At 38.4% G+C, this 17412-nt stretch overlaps 1 protein-coding gene across 1 annotated transcript in view; it reads right to left on the reverse strand.

Moving 5' to 3' along the window:
• cacna1ia (calcium voltage-gated channel subunit alpha1 Ia) overlaps positions 1-17412 on the reverse strand; it is a 75143-nt gene that overhangs the window by 43813 nt on the left and 13918 nt on the right. Inside the window, exons 4-7 of the mRNA XM_053652327.1 lie at positions 16830-16989; positions 11848-12172; positions 10804-10896; positions 1337-1664 (exon numbers count right to left, since the gene is read on the reverse strand). Of these exons, the coding sequence (XP_053508302.1) occupies positions 1337-1664; positions 10804-10896; positions 11848-12172; positions 16830-16989 (906 nt within the window). The remainder of the gene's footprint in view (positions 1-1336; positions 1665-10803; positions 10897-11847; positions 12173-16829; positions 16990-17412) is intronic.

The raw sequence follows: 17412 nt of genomic DNA on the forward strand, positions 1-17412 counted from the left end.
TAAGTGTAATGTGTTAAAACGTGTATTATGAAATGTCTATAATGACTTATGAATGCATTATAACATGTTAGTGATCATAATTATAGATGGAAGAAAGTGGTACCCAGAGTGTTCCATCAGAGTGGGTTCCAAGTAGTACCCTAGTCTGGATGTGCTTTTGTTATGGCTTTGGTTTTGTCTCCGCTCCCTGGTTCTTTGATTGGTTGATTGCCCTAACACCTGTCCTGTGTTCACTTCTATATTAATTTGGTTATTTATATGTTTCTTCTTCTTACTGTGAAGTCTTGACAATTCTTCCATCCAGTTCTGCACATTTATTTGTCAGTTCTTGTTTCTGGTTTTCTGACTCGTGTCTGCATTCTTTGTCTGTGGATTTCCGTCCTTTGATATTTCCTACCAATTTTACCAGTGCTATCGATATTGACACTGATTCGTGGAATGCTCTCAATAAAGCATGTGCTGAGTACACACGCTTATGTCCTGCCTCTAACCTGATGATTACAGACTCTTTAATGATATATTAGCATTATTGTATTATCACAGCATAGCTCAAAAACAAATCTCCAGTCTGTGCTAAACTGCAGTGAAATGAAGAGTCGTTTTAGTGAATTTCCAAGCGAGAGGAATAAAGCGGAAATCAAAGGATAATAAATTACGGATCAGTGTGGCTCATTAGTGAAATGAGGTGAGTCTGGAGGTGACTGGATGAGAGTTTTTAGCTTTACGAAAGGATTACTTTTACTTTCCTAATTAAAAAGCAACAACAGCAACACATTTCTGTAAATCTGTGACATCCATGCATTCATATTCATAGTCATAGTTATTATAATTCCACGAATCCTGCATGAACATCTGGACATTACTCTATAATCGTGTGATTATGAGCTGCAACCCATCCTGTACTCATAATGCCTTATAAATGCATTTTATTACATGTTATGTCAGGTTACATAACACATTATACTGTATGTAAACATAAATGTACCACTACAAAGTTTCTAGTGCAGTATCTAATTATAATACATTATAACATTCTCAAATTCTACTCAACCCTAGTGTTTACAAAATTATACAACACATAAACCCTTATCCCAGGCAATTTAAGTGTTGAATGTCTAATTACTACATGTTATAAAGAATTATAACTTGTGGAATTTAACATCAGTGTAAACAAATATAATGCATCATATACTCATGTTTCATGAGAAATTTTTACTTATGAGCAAGGTTACCCATGAGCAATTTTTACTTAGGCTTATGACAGGCATATGGAGGTGTAATGTATGCTATAAAGCATGTTATGAATACACTCACTATATACAAATAAAATACACACCCTGAGTAGAGCGACACTGCCTCTTCTCGCCTCCGTTAGCTTTGACCCCTCCTCTTCTCCGGCTCCGCCCTCCCCCAGGAGGCGGAACTTTACCCCGGAGCGTGTAGTAGAGGGCGACGGAGCGGCGCCGAGCCTTGCGCAGGACGTGACACACCAGCTGGAAGAGTTCCTCATAGCAGTCGCCCGGCTCGGTAAGAGATGCCAGCGTGCTGGAGGACAGACAGCGAGCTCGCTGCTCCTGCATCAACTGATGTTCTCGCTGCTTCGTCTCCGAGAACTGTGTAGCGATGACCACCAGGCACAGGTTAATCATGAAGAACGAGCCAATCTGGACACGGAAACAAAAACAAGATTTTAGAATTAATCCAACATGAACATGAACATCAGGATATGAATTTGAAACTTTTCTTGAAAACAGCAAAAATAAAAAAAATCCAGGTCTGCTCAAATCAATCAATAATCATATTTCTTTATAAATACACATAAATATACAGTTCTTTCATAACAGCACTGCTAAAAGTGTGAATAATTAACTCTATTATTCAAAATCTACTGAATTTGAATAATTACTCATTTACAGATAAATTTAAATAAATATTTCCAGAGGCAAATCTGTAATCATGCAAAATGTATCTTGGAATTTAAATACTTTTACTTTTATATAAAAATTACTATTTTTATTGTAATGTCTGTTAGAATAATTCAATATAAATAAAAATAGAAGTAAAAAATAAAACTTATTCATGTCACAAATCCACCATTAAACCAAAAGAAGAAGAAAGGCATAACTTTAGTTCACCCTTTAATTGATAAATTGATTGATTGATAGTTATTTATTCACACAAAATTGCTTTACTGGGAAATATTTATGTTGTCTGTGGTAAAAGTTTCACTTAATGCAATCTTCCATTTCTTCTGGATGGAATTCAGATCATTATCATTACTATTTTCCCCCTTTCTTTTCTTTACCCCTTATTTCAACAACAACATACAACAACAACTACACAAATAAAGACGAGTAAAACAGAAAGCACAGAATTACATACAAAACACTAGCAACAACAGTATCAACAACAGCAACAGCAACAACAAAAGCAGCAGCAACAACAGTCAGAACAGCAGCAACAACAGCAAAAACAGCAGTGACAACAACAGCAGTGACAACAACAACAGCAGCAGCAGCAACAGTGAGAACAACAACACCAGTGGCAACAACAACAGTAGTGACAACAACAGCAACAGCAGTGACAGCAACAACAACAGTAGAAACAACAGCAGCAGTGACGACAATGACAACAACAGCAACAACAGCAGCAGCAACAGCAGTGACAGCAACAACAGTAGCAACAACAACAGCAATGACGACAACAGCAGCAACAACAGCAGCAGCAACAACAACATCAGTGACAACAATAGCAACAACAGCAGCAGCAACAGCAGTGACAGTAACAACAACAAGAGCAGTGACGACAACAACAGCAACAGCAGTGACAGCAGCAACAACAACAACAGCAGTGACAACAGCAGTGACAGCAACAACAACAGCAGCAGCAGCAATAACAACAGCAGTGACAACAACAGCAATGACAGCAGCAACAACAGCAGTGACAACAACAGCAGCAGCAACAGCAGTGACAACAGCAACAGCAGTGACAACAACAACAGCAGCAACAGCAGTGACAACAACAGCAGCAGAAGCAATAACAACAGCAGCGACAACAACAGCAACAACAGCAGCGGCAACTATAGCGAGAACATCAGCAACAACAGCAGCAACAACACCACCAACAGCAGCAATAACAACAACAACAACAAGAGCAGCAGCAACAATAACAACAGCAACAACAGCAACAATAACAACTACTTCAACATGAGCAACAACAGCAGCAGGAGCAACAATAGCAGGAGCAACAACAGCGAGAACATCAGCAACAAGAGCATCAACAGCATCAGCAACCACAAGAGCAGCAACAACACCAATAACAACAACAACAGCAGCAATAACAACAGCAGCAACAGTAATAACAAGAACAGCAGCAGCAACAATAACAACAACAGCAGTAATAACAACAGCAACAATAACAACAACAGCAGCAGGAGCAACAACAGTGAGAAAATCAGCAACAACAGCAGCAACAATAACAACAGCAGCAACAATAACAACAACAACAACAGCAGCAGCAACAACAACAATAGCTCAACACCTTATCAGATTTTATATTTTTAATAGCATGCTGTTTTATGTGCTGTTTAACTGCTAAGATCAGATAATGATTGGAAAAAACACAACATGGCTTCTGAAGTTAATATGGAAAGAAAATGCAGCTTCTCGTGTTACTTAGGAACCACAAATAAGAGTAAACTCCTCTGCCCTGAAGATTTCTGAAAATCTTAAAAATTACAGCTCTGACTGTTATAAAGCACATACACTGGAGACTCCTTCCATAAATGTTAAATAAATGCCTGCTCACATAACATTTACACACATTTTTAATCTTATAATTAATTTATATGGAGCATCTGCTGTACACGTCCCTGTGAATGAGCTGTTACTATAGAAATGATAATGTATTAATATAACACAAGCACATAAATATAAACCTGTGATTTTCAGCTTGTGACCACTCAGAATTCAGAATTCAACAGCTCTGTGGATTAACATAAAATAACATATCCTAGAGAACAGACATAAAGAGAAAATGAGGAGAAATAAAAGCTGTAAATGGATGAGAAGGGTGAATGGTTTTCTCTCGGGCCGTGTGATGGCCGTATGTCGAGGTCTAAGAGCTGAGAGTTTATCTTAGTTAGCACTGCTAAGAGCAGTGTGATGGATATGTCAGTACTGCTCCGTTATTAAGGACCATTTTAAAGATGGAGTGCAAGAGCCATACGCCAAGTCATCAGCGCAGAGTGCCTCCGTTCATAACACACTCCATTCATATCACTTTAGAGCCAGAGCCGGCAAACACACACACACATACACGCACACACACACATACACGCACACACACACACACACACACACACACAGACACACACGCATGCGCCACAACGCATGGCTTTGAACACTGGAAACAACCGCATCATACTGCTCAGGTAACTCAGGTGTCTAAGTGAAATAATAATAAAATAAGAATACTTTAAATAAATAAATAAATAAATATTATGTAACATATAACTAACAAGATGAACATGACTTCATATCCCTCGTGAGTAAAAGATGATGTCGCACACACACATACACACACATGTGTGCGGCACAACGAACAGCTTTAAACACTGGAAACAACTGCATCATACTGCTCAGGTAACTCAGATATCGAAATAATAATAATAATAATAATAACAATAATAATAATAATAATCAAATTTATTTTAAGTCCCAGATCCAGATTTAATGTATATGCACTCTTCGTTATGAGAAATGAACATCAAAGAAGCAAGGTGCAGATTGTCAGGTGTGCGTGTGTGTGTGTGTGTGTGTGTGTGTGTGTGTGTGTTTGAGCCCTGCCCCTACATCTGTCCAACTCATTTGGGATTCTGATGAGTACACACACACACACACACACACACAAACACACACAAGCACACACACACACATGCACACACACACGCGCACACACACACGCGCACACACACACGCACACACACACGCGCACACACACACACCTACACACTTTTCCTGAAAGACATTCACAGTGGTGAATATAAAGCAACACCTACATAAGCCCTTCCTGACATAAAGCTATAAAAACATTATTAATTTATTCAAATAGGTGTGATCTGTCAAAGATACTTTAGTCAATTTTGGTATAAAACAAGTCAAGTAGCATATCATACTGCTGACATACAGTACGTGCTATGTCACATCCTGGACTGACGTATGTTATAACAACTATATCATGACAGTTGACTTTGTAACTCAGTGGACTTCTAGGATGTCATAGTCACATAAGGATGACATGAAACATCAAAAAGGTTTTCAAACAAATCTTATAACGAGGAATGCAACTTCACTTAAGTGCCTGAGGAGACATGCATAACTTGTCATTACAGTATAATAGCAAGAAACATTTTCTGATACTCTTGTGCTATGTGAACTTGACACAAATGTTGAAACAAGCAGTCTGTATGACATATGACACTTATTACAGCCTTTATAAATGCTTTTGAAGTGGTGTATGTCACTTTTCATAAAGGGCTTATGTACAGTATGTACATATGAAAGGCTTATGTGGGTGTCATGTAGTCCTATAACCACCACACTTAAGGTAAGTGTTAGCATTTGTACTACCAAGGCTATTATGGTGACCAAAGTAGTCTTTATGACAGATTAGACTTATTGGAATAAGCCTTATACTGTATGTATAAGGTATGTAGTCCTATGAACAACAACCTGTCAGTAGGCATTACCATGTATACTGTATATATAACAGTTCACATCTGTCATAAAAGACTCATATAGGTGTCATGAAGCCCTAAGAACACCAACCGGTCTTTATGACAGCTAATACCTGTTTGAATAAGCCTTTAAAATATTTATGTAGCTTTATGTCAGTTGTCATAAAATGCATATATACAGTAGGTGTCAAGCTTTATTATGTAGTTGTCACATAGCCGTATACACACCACCCTTAATGTACAGTGCTTCCACATGTATTAACAAGGCTGACATAGTAATAAAGTAGCTGTCATAACAGTTTACATGTGTTTAGTTGTAATAAAAGGCTTATGCATGCAGGTGTCATGTAGACATTTCGTGTACACATATTGCTTAAATTTACATGTTTTATTTAACCTTTCACACTAGGGGGAAAGTCATGTACTTTAATTTTATTGTAAGGTATTTTTATGACAAAATAATAGAATAATAATGCCTTCAGAGTAGATGAGCACTCTAAAGCTGTGTTTAAGAAGTCAATTTTGACATGCGGTGATTTATAACCACTGTTATAATGCAGAAGCGTCAGCGGGCAGGGTGACCCTGAGAAGGATGACCAAAAAAAAAACGCAATTAAGATGGAAGGAGAGATACTGAGTGAAAGGTGGAGGAGAGAGAAAGGACATGCTGACGTTCCCTTTATCCATTTACAACAAAACACATCAGCTTCCGCTTCTCTCATTCCGCTTCTGTTTCCTGTGGTTCTGATCTGAACATCGTCTCAAATCACAAACACACAATCACAAATATTTTCCTTTAGTGCATTAGCTTCCGGTATTGCAGTAAAGATTTAATAAAATTTATCAAACTAAATAAACAGTAGAATGATGTAATATAAACCACAAAGTGAAAACCAGTATGAATTGAATGAACTGGATACTTTTAGCATAAGGGGCGGAGTCATCAGAGGTCTTTACATTTTCATCAAAGATCGAAAAGACATGCCCACTCATAGCAGCTTTCATTTCAACATATGAGAATAAGGACACACACACATTACCAACTACTGTGTTCATGTAACGACTCAAAGACACGCCCACTAAGAGCTACTCTCATTTAAATATACAGATTCAAACACACGCCCTCTAAGAGCATCTCTGATTTAAATATACAGACTCAAAGACACGCCCACTAAAAGCAGCTCTCATTTAAATACACATGAGATGGAAAATGCTCATATTTCCATTTATGAGCTTAACAACATGCCCAGTCAGCTTCTCTAATAGAATTAAAGACACACCCAATCAGAGCTACTTTGATTCTAATATATGGACTCAAAAAGATACATACCCATAAATGGTCTTAAACGCACACCAACACAGAACAGCTCTCATTTCCATACATGGACTCAGACATGTCCACATTTGCACCTGTGGTCCACGCCCACACAGAGCTTTTCTTATTTTTCACACAATATGGACTCGAAGACATACCCACAATTCCAACTCTGGTCATAAAGAAATGCATTCTACAGTCTACAAGTTGCACACAGATTTGTGATTAATAGAAGTAACTTTTCTAACTGGACAACACGTGGACAGTTGTCCATGCCCAGTTGTTAAAATATCCACACTCCTGCTACAAGAGGCACTGTAATCCCCCAAACTATGTTGATTAGGAGGGGATTGGGCCAAACACTATCACACTTACTTATACACACACACACACACACACATACACGCACACTAATTAAACAGTACTGAAGCCAAGACAAATTTGAATTCCTCCAAGAGGAAAATCACATATTTACTTACACGCATTTGGGAGACTAATGGAACAATTAAATCCTTTCACAAGCTCAAGCACAAGCTCCCTACATCCTAAAAGCTTAAAACCTCATCCAAATATGTCTCCTATACAAATTTAATATTCAAATATTTATATAAAAAAGTGTAAAACGAATCGTATTAACTGTCATTGGAGGCATCTCAGTTATGTGCAATTCTGACCTTGGCCTGACCTTGAAAATCTTCACACGCTTCTACTTAAGAACAGTCCAGTATTCTCTGAGGTGTGAACTACACGGAGGTGATTTTAATAATCTGAACGTGGAGCTCAGAAAATTAAGCAGCTGCGTAAGCCGACTCTGAATACCAGGAACTTTCCTCACATAAACACTGATGCAACTCTCGGAATCAAGATGTGTTTTTTTTTTCATGAAGGACAACTTTATTGCAAATCTGTGACCAGTGAAAGAAGATTTCACTCTGCTCTGCCCTTTCTAGGAAAAAAAGGAATGCTGTTATTATTAATATTCCAGACACTTTTCCTGATTTACATATATTTTCTCTCTCTGTTCACGTTAAATCTCACTTGCCAGAATTATCACAAGATTTGTGTTGTAATAAACACACACACACACACACACACTTGGATCTGTAAAAACATAAAGATTTAATGGTCCTATTTAACCACCAGTTATTACAGTTCATCTACTAACCATTCGGAGAAACAGATAACGTCACAACTTGTGTTTTAAAGTCTCACACGAACATTTATTTTGGTTTTAAATCTCAAGGTTAATGTAACGCAGCTGTCTGTCCAATTTGTTAGCTGTGCACTCTTTATGTGCTGTTCAGTGTGTTATTAATGTACGTTTAAGCACCAGAGTCAGAGTGGAGCTGTGCTATTACTCTCATTACCCCTGTGTACCCTAACACAGAACATTTTCCATCTGGCTGAGTGTCTAGTCCTCAAAATCTGAAATATTGAACGTCGCTGTCGGTGCGTGTAGATAACAAATGTATTTTCTGTACCGTTCGATGTGAGAGATGTCAAAACGAAAAGAAAAGAAATCAGTCAGAGAGAAAAAGGATCACATCAAGGGTTAACGTTAGCACTGAGTGTCACTGACACAGTCCTGACATATTAAAAATAAATAAAATACAAATAAATTGTGAAATACACAGACAATTAGGAAATAAATGCAAGAACATAGTTTTGGACTTAGACTTTTGGTACCACATATAACAAATTTTTTTAGGTTTTATTATGTTTTTTTTTTCTTCTTAAACTACAGTTTTCATCATCGTATATAAAATGTTACCAGCATGTACCTCCCAAGCCCTGAAATCCATCAGATGCCAGAAACAGCTGTCTTTATTTTTTATTTAGTTATATATATATAAAATACTATTTCAGTTCTCTTCTAAACATTACTTTCACTGCATGTTTTTTGATCCTTACTTCCAGCAGATATGAAAATGTACAGGAGGTACATAAAGAAGCAAAAACACATCTACACAGTGAATCAGCAGAACTCACAATCGATATACAAAGGCGTGTGATGATGAGCCCAATGACTCAAAATGAAGAAAGAGAATACGGTATAATACATTTTAAAAATGCAACACAGTCGATTTATTTTCAGAGAACTAGAGTGCAGTAGAGAAAAGCAGGAACTAGACTATAACTGTAAATGCACAAAAATGAAATTGTTAATAAGTGTGAATAATCTTTGTTACATTTAGAACTCTTCTGTGATTGTCCGTCTTGGAGAAACCTTAATGTTTCTACATAGAACCCTACATTTTAGTTTTCACAGAGGGTTCTCCATAAACTCTACACCCTTCTATTCTAAACTGTGTGTATTAAGTGGGATAAGTGTGCAGTGCAAACTCCACGTTACTGCTCTTTATCTAGAACCTGTCTAGAACTTTAACATTTAGCTTCTTGGTACTTGGTACAATTTTAGGAACCTTTTTAAGAATGTAGGAATTTTGTTTGTTTGCATTTGTTTTCGAGAACCCAAGAAATTTTTCAGGAATTCAGGAACTTTTTGAAGAGTCAGGAAAATTTTAAGCAACTCAGGAATGTTTTCAGGAACCCAGGAACTTTTTCAGTTACTCAAAGGTTTTAGGACCTAAGGAACTCTGAATTATTGCTCATTATATTCTTCTTATTTTCAGTTAGAACTTGTCAGGAGTTTAACATTTGGCTTTCCTCGTACATTTAGATTAAATGGTTCCAGGCACGTGCACACGTCAAAGGGGGCTTGAGCACCTGCCCTTTTTTCTGGGGTGTTTAAAAAAAATTAATAAAATAAAAATAAATAAAGGTAAATAAAATAAAATAATTATATATATATATATATATATATATATATATATATATATATATATATATATATATATATATATATTCCTGTTTCCACATAGCTTCCCTGTCCAACTAAATATCAGGTCGGGAGATGAGACTTTGTCGAGTTCTGATGCCCTCCCTCCCTCCATGACTCTGCGCAGCAGTGCAGCACACATCCACGCACCAGACACACAGACAGGCAGACAGCAGCCCCTCCCAGCTCCTATCCCAGTTGTGTTTTTCTTGGCTTGTGGAGGTGAGTGGTGATGAACAAATGACTAAGCTACCAGTGCCTCGACTTTTTAATTAGCCAAAAGCCAAAAGACAAATATAGTTAACTTGTGGCTTACTAACATGCATGACTCATGAGCTACGAGCTAATGTAATAAGTTAGCTAAAGTTTAGCTAAAGCAATATATCATGACCATACAAGCTAATGTACTGTACTTACTGGAAACACTTAAATAATTTAAATAATTAAAATGCACTGATTTGCATACATTTGACAAGGCACTGCAGGTGAATAGGATAAACAAAATAACTAAAGCATATCACCACAGAACTTCCCCAGATTATGACTTACATCAAGAGTCTTTTAATATATTTAACGGGTTTGTTTTTAAATAAATAATTATGAGAAGTGCCCTTTTTTCCACTTGAATGGTTCTTTAAAGGTTCATTAAGGGTTCATTGAGTTCTTAGCTTCCAAAAAAAGTTCAGCTTGGATGGGTACGTCATCTGTTCATCTTTCCATCCATTTATATTTAAGGGTTCTTAGCCCACTAAAAAGGTTCTACTTGGAACTAGGTCTGATAAGGAAACAATTTGTTGTACAGTCCAACATAAGACCTTTAAGGGTTCCCTCAGAAGATCCTTAAGGGTTCTGGATTTTTGGAGAGAGTGTACTGCACTGTACTGTGTGGAGTTTGAGAGAACAGGAACTTACGATGATGAGCAGGATGAAGTAGATGAAGTTGTAGAATGAGTGAGCATCCATCACATAGTACATGATCTCCACCCAGCCTTCTAATGTGATCACCTTCAGAAATAAAAACACATAAATGTCCAAAAGTCACACATCAGTGAGCACACAGCAAATATATTACATCAATCTGACACAATTCAGATATTTCTCTGATCTTTCTCTAAACTGTCACCACAAATACATGTTTTCTATCCATTTAGCTAAGCATCTGTGTACCTGTACGTCCAACCATCTATCCATCTAGCTCTACCTTCATTCATCCACCCATCCATCCAACTGGATATCAACCTATACATCCATTTACCTCTACCTTCATCCATCAATCCATCCATCCATCCATTCATCCATCTACCTCTACTTTCATCCATCCATCCATCCATCTACCTGTACAACCATCCATGCATCCATCCATCCATCCACCTCCACTTTCATCCATCCATCCATTCATCCATCCATCTCTACTTCCATCCATCCATCTACCTGTACATCTACCCATCCATCTACCTATACATCCATCCATCCATCCATCTACATGTATTTACAACCATCCCTCCATCTACCTGTACATCCATCAATCTACCTGTACATCTACCTGTACACCCATCCATCCATCTACCTGTCCATCCATCCATCCATCCATCCATCTACCTGTACATCCATCCATCCATCCATCCATCCAGCCAGCTACCTGCACATCCATCCATCCATCTACCTGTACAACCATCAATCCATCCATCCCATCCACCCCTCTCCCTGTACATCCATCCATACATCCACTTATCTGACTGTTCATCCATCCATCCATCCATCCATCCTTCCATTTATCCATCCATCTATACTACCCATCTACTCATCCATACATCAGAATATTCATCTAGTTATCTACCTGTTCAGCTGGCTTTATACATCAAAATATCCATCCATCCATCAATGCATGTATTTTTCATTTTTGCCTATTTACTTGTCCATCTGTCCATCCAACAAACAACAACATATCCATGATACCTGAAAGATGACAATCCAAGCGTAGCCAATGTTGTCGAAATTAATGGCGCCCTTGTGGGGGTTGCTGTTTCCAGTCACACAGCGGGTATAATACTGGTTCCAGTTGACGCAGAGCCCCATGGAGCTGGCATTGGAAAGCAGTTCTGATCCAAGGGCCTGGAGAGCGTCTTCTTTATCCAAACAGCACTCTGTCCCTCCCTCCCTGAGCGGAGGAATGTCCGAGCAGGACATGATCCCATTATCCGGTGCTAACGAGCAGATGAAGGGCCGCTCGTCGTCCTCCTGAGGTTGGTAGTAGGGAGTGGGGAGTGTCACTCCGAACGGACTGAGAATGGAGGAGAGAAAAGATATATAACATCATGAGAAATTGTTTTCTTCTCTTTTTTATTGCTTTTCTGTTCTGTTTGCTCTCCCTCCCCCTGAAGTCTGTTCTGTCTTCTCTAATTCTTTTTTTTTTTTTTACTAAAGACTAAGAACTGTGTCTCAGTGGGACATACATAGCTGAGTAATATACATGTCATAAAGGTGATGTGATTAATACACTCGCTGTCACTAATTAGATAATTAGATTAATTAATTGAGAGTTGATGGTTCTGGTTCAAACACACAGCAACATCCCAAAGCAATTTAATCTAGAGACTCACTGGGCAATGCGAGCAAAAAACAAACAAACAAACACACACACACACACACACACACACACGCACACACACACACACACACGTGTGTCTGGGCATCATATGATAACCTAAACCAACAGATCAGACAATTATGGTGCTGTAGACATTCACCCTGTGGCAACTCCAAACAAACTCACTCTGGTCTCTTGTAAATGTCATGTTTCATTTAAAGCTGAGAGAGAAAGAGCGAGAGAGTGAGAGAGCGAGAGAGAGAGATGGTATAGACTGTGTTTGAAAAAAAAAAACATACCTGAGAAAACAAACTATTCTAATCTTAAATAATATACTGTATGATAGTCGCACTGGGGTCAAGAACAAGAAGAGGACGGGTTGTCTGGTGAGAAAGTAATTTGACTCTGAATCTGCTTATCTGCAGGAAGTGAATCAAAAATGCCATTGTAGTGGGGTTTTTTTGCGAGCTGCTAAATTGAGCCATGAGATGCAAACTGAGCCAAAGCTCAGAGCTATAGTGCTGAAGAAACTCATCTTCAGAATTTCTTTTGCAGATTTGAACAAAATAAAAAGAGAAACACTAAATGTGAAGCACAAAATGTTTTACATTTATTATTTATATAATTTACTGATTGCTGTGAAAACTAGTCTTGACAAACGGACTAATAGGTGTGAAAGTGCTTTAAATGTACGTTTTAAATCTCATTGTTCAGTTTGTCCATTTTGGGGAACTCAAAGATTCTAGGTTGAAACCAAAAAACAGACTTTGAGGAATCCTTCGGCACTGTGCCCCAGGAGAGACATTTTCCCCCTACAGACAGAGTGAAGCCACTTTATCGTGTGCGTGGAGCAGAACTGGGCTTTTGTGCCATGATGTCACACTTCAAATCAATCAAAATCAACCTGAAGCATTTACAAGGACACTGTGAGAAAAAAAATCATTGCATGGTGAGACGTAAGCAGTGAGACAGTGCTGTCACAAACATGGATGCTTAGATAGGAGTGTAAGCGTTTCTAACAGAAAGCTGACATTCCAAAAGATGCATTCAGACAAACCGGAAAAAGGTAAACATTCCAATCCAAAGGCAAAAACAGAAAAGAAGAGATAAAACTAAAATCAGGGTCTGTAATGCAGACTAAAACAACAGAAAGGCTCTGAAATGAGTAATAAACACACCTAATCCCCTGTTTCTGTTACCATGGAAACTATAGGATGGCAAGATAAAAGTTACAAAGTTTGCACCCAGAAGGCACCAATATGTAACCAGTACAATTTTACACATATTTGTCTAAAATTGAGACTGTTTTGACAAACTATATCTAAATATAATTTCTTGGAGGCTTTGCAAACTTGTTGCTAAGCAACCATGGGTGAGTCTCAGTGACGTAACAAAACATTCAGCCTCATTGTTAGCAAAGCACAAAAACCAAAGTGTAAAGTTAATGGATGTGATGGTGTTGGGTGTAATGTTAATAGCTGTGATGATGTTGGCTTTAATGTTAATAGCTGTGATGGAGTTGGGTGTAAAGTTAATAGCTGTGATGGTTTTGGGTGTAAAGTTAATAGCTGTGATGGTTTTGGGTGTAAAGTTAATAGCTGTGATGGTGTTGGCTTTAACGTTAATGGCTGTAATGGTGTTGGGTGTAAAGTTGATGGCTGTGATGGTTTTGGGTGTAAAGTTAATAGCTGTGATGATGTTGGCTTTAACGTTAATAGCTGTGATGGTGTTGGCTTTAACGTTAATAGCTGTGATGGTGTTGGCTTTAATGTTAATAGCTGTGATGGTGTTGGGTGTAAAGTTTATAGCTGTGATGGTGTTGGCTTTAATGTTAATAGCTGTGATGGTGTTGGGTGTAAATTTTATAGCTGTGATGGTGTTGGGTGTAAAGCTAATAGCTGTGATGGTGTTGGGTGTAAAGTTAATAACTGTGATGGTGTTGGGTGTAAAGTTATTAACTATGATGGTGTTGGGTGTAAATTTAATAGCTGTGATGGTGTTGGGTGTAAAGTTGATGGCTATGATGGTGTTGGGTGTAAAGTTAATAGCTGTGATGGTGTTGGGTGTAAAGTTGATGGCTGTGATGGTGTTGGGTGTAAAGTTAATAGCTGTGATGGTATTGGGTGTAAATTAAATAACTGTGATGGTGTTGGGTGTAAAATTAATAGCTGTGATGGTGTTGGGTGTAAAGTTAATAGCTGTGATGGTGTTGGGTGTAAATTTGATAGCTGTGATGGTGTTGGGTGTAAATTTAATAGCTGTGATGGTGTTGGGTGTGAAGTTAATAGCTGTGATGGTGTTGGGTATAAAGCTAATAGCTGTGATGGTGTTGGGTGTAAAGTTAAAAGCTGTGATGGTGTTGGGTATAGATTTAATAGCTGTGATGGTGTTGGGTGTAAAGTTGATGGCTGTGATGGTGTTGGGTGTAAAGTTAATAGCTGTGATGGTGTTGGGTATAAATTTAATAGCTGTGATGGTGTTGAGTGTAAAGGTAATAGCTGTAATGGTGTTGGCTTTAATGTTAATAGCTGTGATGGTGTTGGGTGTAAAGTTTATAGCTGTGATGGTGTTGGCTTTAATGTTAATAGCTGTGATGGTGTTGGGTGTAAAGTTGATGGCTGTGATGGTGTTGGGTGTAAAGTTAATAGCTGTGATAGTGTTGGGTGTAAAGCTAATAGCTGTGATGGTGTTGGGTGTAAAGTTATTAGCTGTGATGGTCTTGGGTGTATAGTTGATGGCTGTGATGGTGTTGGGTGTAAAGTTGATGGCTGTGATGGTGTTGGGTGTAAAGTTAATAGCTGTGATGGTGTTGGGTGTAAATTTAATAGCTGTGATGGTGTTGGGTGTAAAGTTAAAAGCTGTGATGGTGTTGGGTATAAATTTAATAGCTGTGATGGTGTTGGGTGTAAAGTTTAAACTAACACTCGTAGGACTGAAGTCTACGCCAAAAGCAAGTGTGATGTTCTACAAACTCCCAGTCAGTCCCAAAACACTGCCGTGTTCTCAACAATACAGCACACAGAGAGATAATTAACCTGTCACACTGACTGACAGGGAGTGTGTGTGTATGTGTGTGTGTGTATGTGTGTGTGTGTGTGTGTGTGTGTGTGTGATAAGGATGTGCTGAAAAATGAACAGCGTCTCAGACAGAGTGAAGGGAATTACAAAGAGACAAAAGAAGAACAGGACAGTTTGGAGAACAGAGCGGCCTGCAAAGAACACAACAAAGCATCATCATAACAAAACACATACATTCACACACACACACACACACACAAACACACACACAGTCTCTCTCTGTCTCTCTCTGTCTGTCTCTCACACACCATCACGCTCTGGTATTTTCAAACAAACCCAATCCCCCAGAAGTACGGAGGATGTTGACACATTATCCTCACTAACAAATATGGATGTCAAACAGAGGTTCAGTTAAACGCAGCCCTCAAGTGGGCGGAGCCTTGCTTACATCAACAGTGAAACAGAGAGAGTAAAATGTAGAGATAAATGTGACTAATGCACAACTAGAGTGATAACACATTATTTTCCTATAACAGCACATTCCTAAGTGTTCCGTTTTTATTTATTAAATGATGAACGTTATACTTTTTATCAATTCATAGTTACATTTATTGTTCACAAAACAAGTTAGTTCCTGTTGTCGCTTACGTTATAGCAGCTATAAACAGTTGTTCCCTCACCAGCCTCTCTTTATTCTCTCTCTCTCAAAGTTAATAAGACAAAAACAAAAAAATCAGTTTATTATCAGTGGAGCGTCCGCTGTACATATACCTGTGAATGAGCCGTTACTATGGAAACAATAACGTATTAGAATGAGTGCATAAATATAAACCTGCCATACATGCTTCTTTCATACAGCTGAAACTACTGTCCGAGCCGTGCTGTTATACAGAATTAATGTACCTTCTGACCAATCAGATTGGAGAATTCAGCCACTCTGTGGTATAAAGTTTAATATTTCAGCTTCTGCTAAAAGTTGGACCTTTTTATAAAGATGTATTTATGAATCATTGTGTTTTGAGGATCCTGTCAAGAAGAGAGAAATGAGTTTCCTTCTGTTTACTTGACTGTTACAGAACATGCAGTACTGTCTCTGACGCCTCTCTCTTGCTCTCTCTCTCTTTTTCTGTCATTTATTCTCTCTCCTCTCTCTGTCTTTTTCATTTCCTGTCAGTTAAAGTGAATGTTTGGCCTTTTTTTGCACGACCCTTTTCTCCACAAGATTGTCACAGCAACCCCGACCTTCTTGTCTCTCTCTGTCTCTCTCTCTCTCTCTCTCTCTCTCTATCTCCATCTCTCTCGCCGTTTCTCTCTCTCTCGAACTCATACTCACAGTGTGAAGTTGTCCTCGGGGTAGCAGCGGTTGCGCAGAAGCCCTGCCCACAGCTGCACACCAATGATGCCGAAGATAAAGAAGACAAAGAAGCAGAGAAGCAGCACATTCCCAAGCATGGGCAGAGTGTCCAGTAGAAGGTTCACCAGGATCCGCATGCCTGCACACACACACACACACACACACACATATGCACGTGCACACACACACACACACACACAGGATTAAAAGAATCTTGAGATCTGATTTGACACACAGAACACACTATGTCTGTGTGTGTGTGTGTGTGTGTGTGTGTCCCTATAAAGTTGGATTTAATTCTCATCCCTCCATAACCCCTTCACTAACCACTCGCCAGTTTTCACAGAAAGCACACACACTAATTCAATTAGCATTTATATTTCATGAGTTAAAAAGAGCTGAAATATTGATGAGGATCTGAAACGCATTTGTGATGGAAAGTTCGGATCATTTTACTGACTCAGATTTTTGAATCTTGTTCAGCAAAATGAACAAATCTTTTTTCAAGTCATTTTGTTCATTTCAGTAGAATATAATTAAAATGTTACAAGTTTGTCACGAT

This window comes from Ictalurus furcatus, chromosome 2 (assembly GCF_023375685.1).
Source record: "Ictalurus furcatus strain D&B chromosome 2, Billie_1.0, whole genome shotgun sequence".
In the NCBI taxonomy this organism is placed as follows: domain Eukaryota; kingdom Metazoa; phylum Chordata; class Actinopteri; order Siluriformes; family Ictaluridae; genus Ictalurus; species Ictalurus furcatus.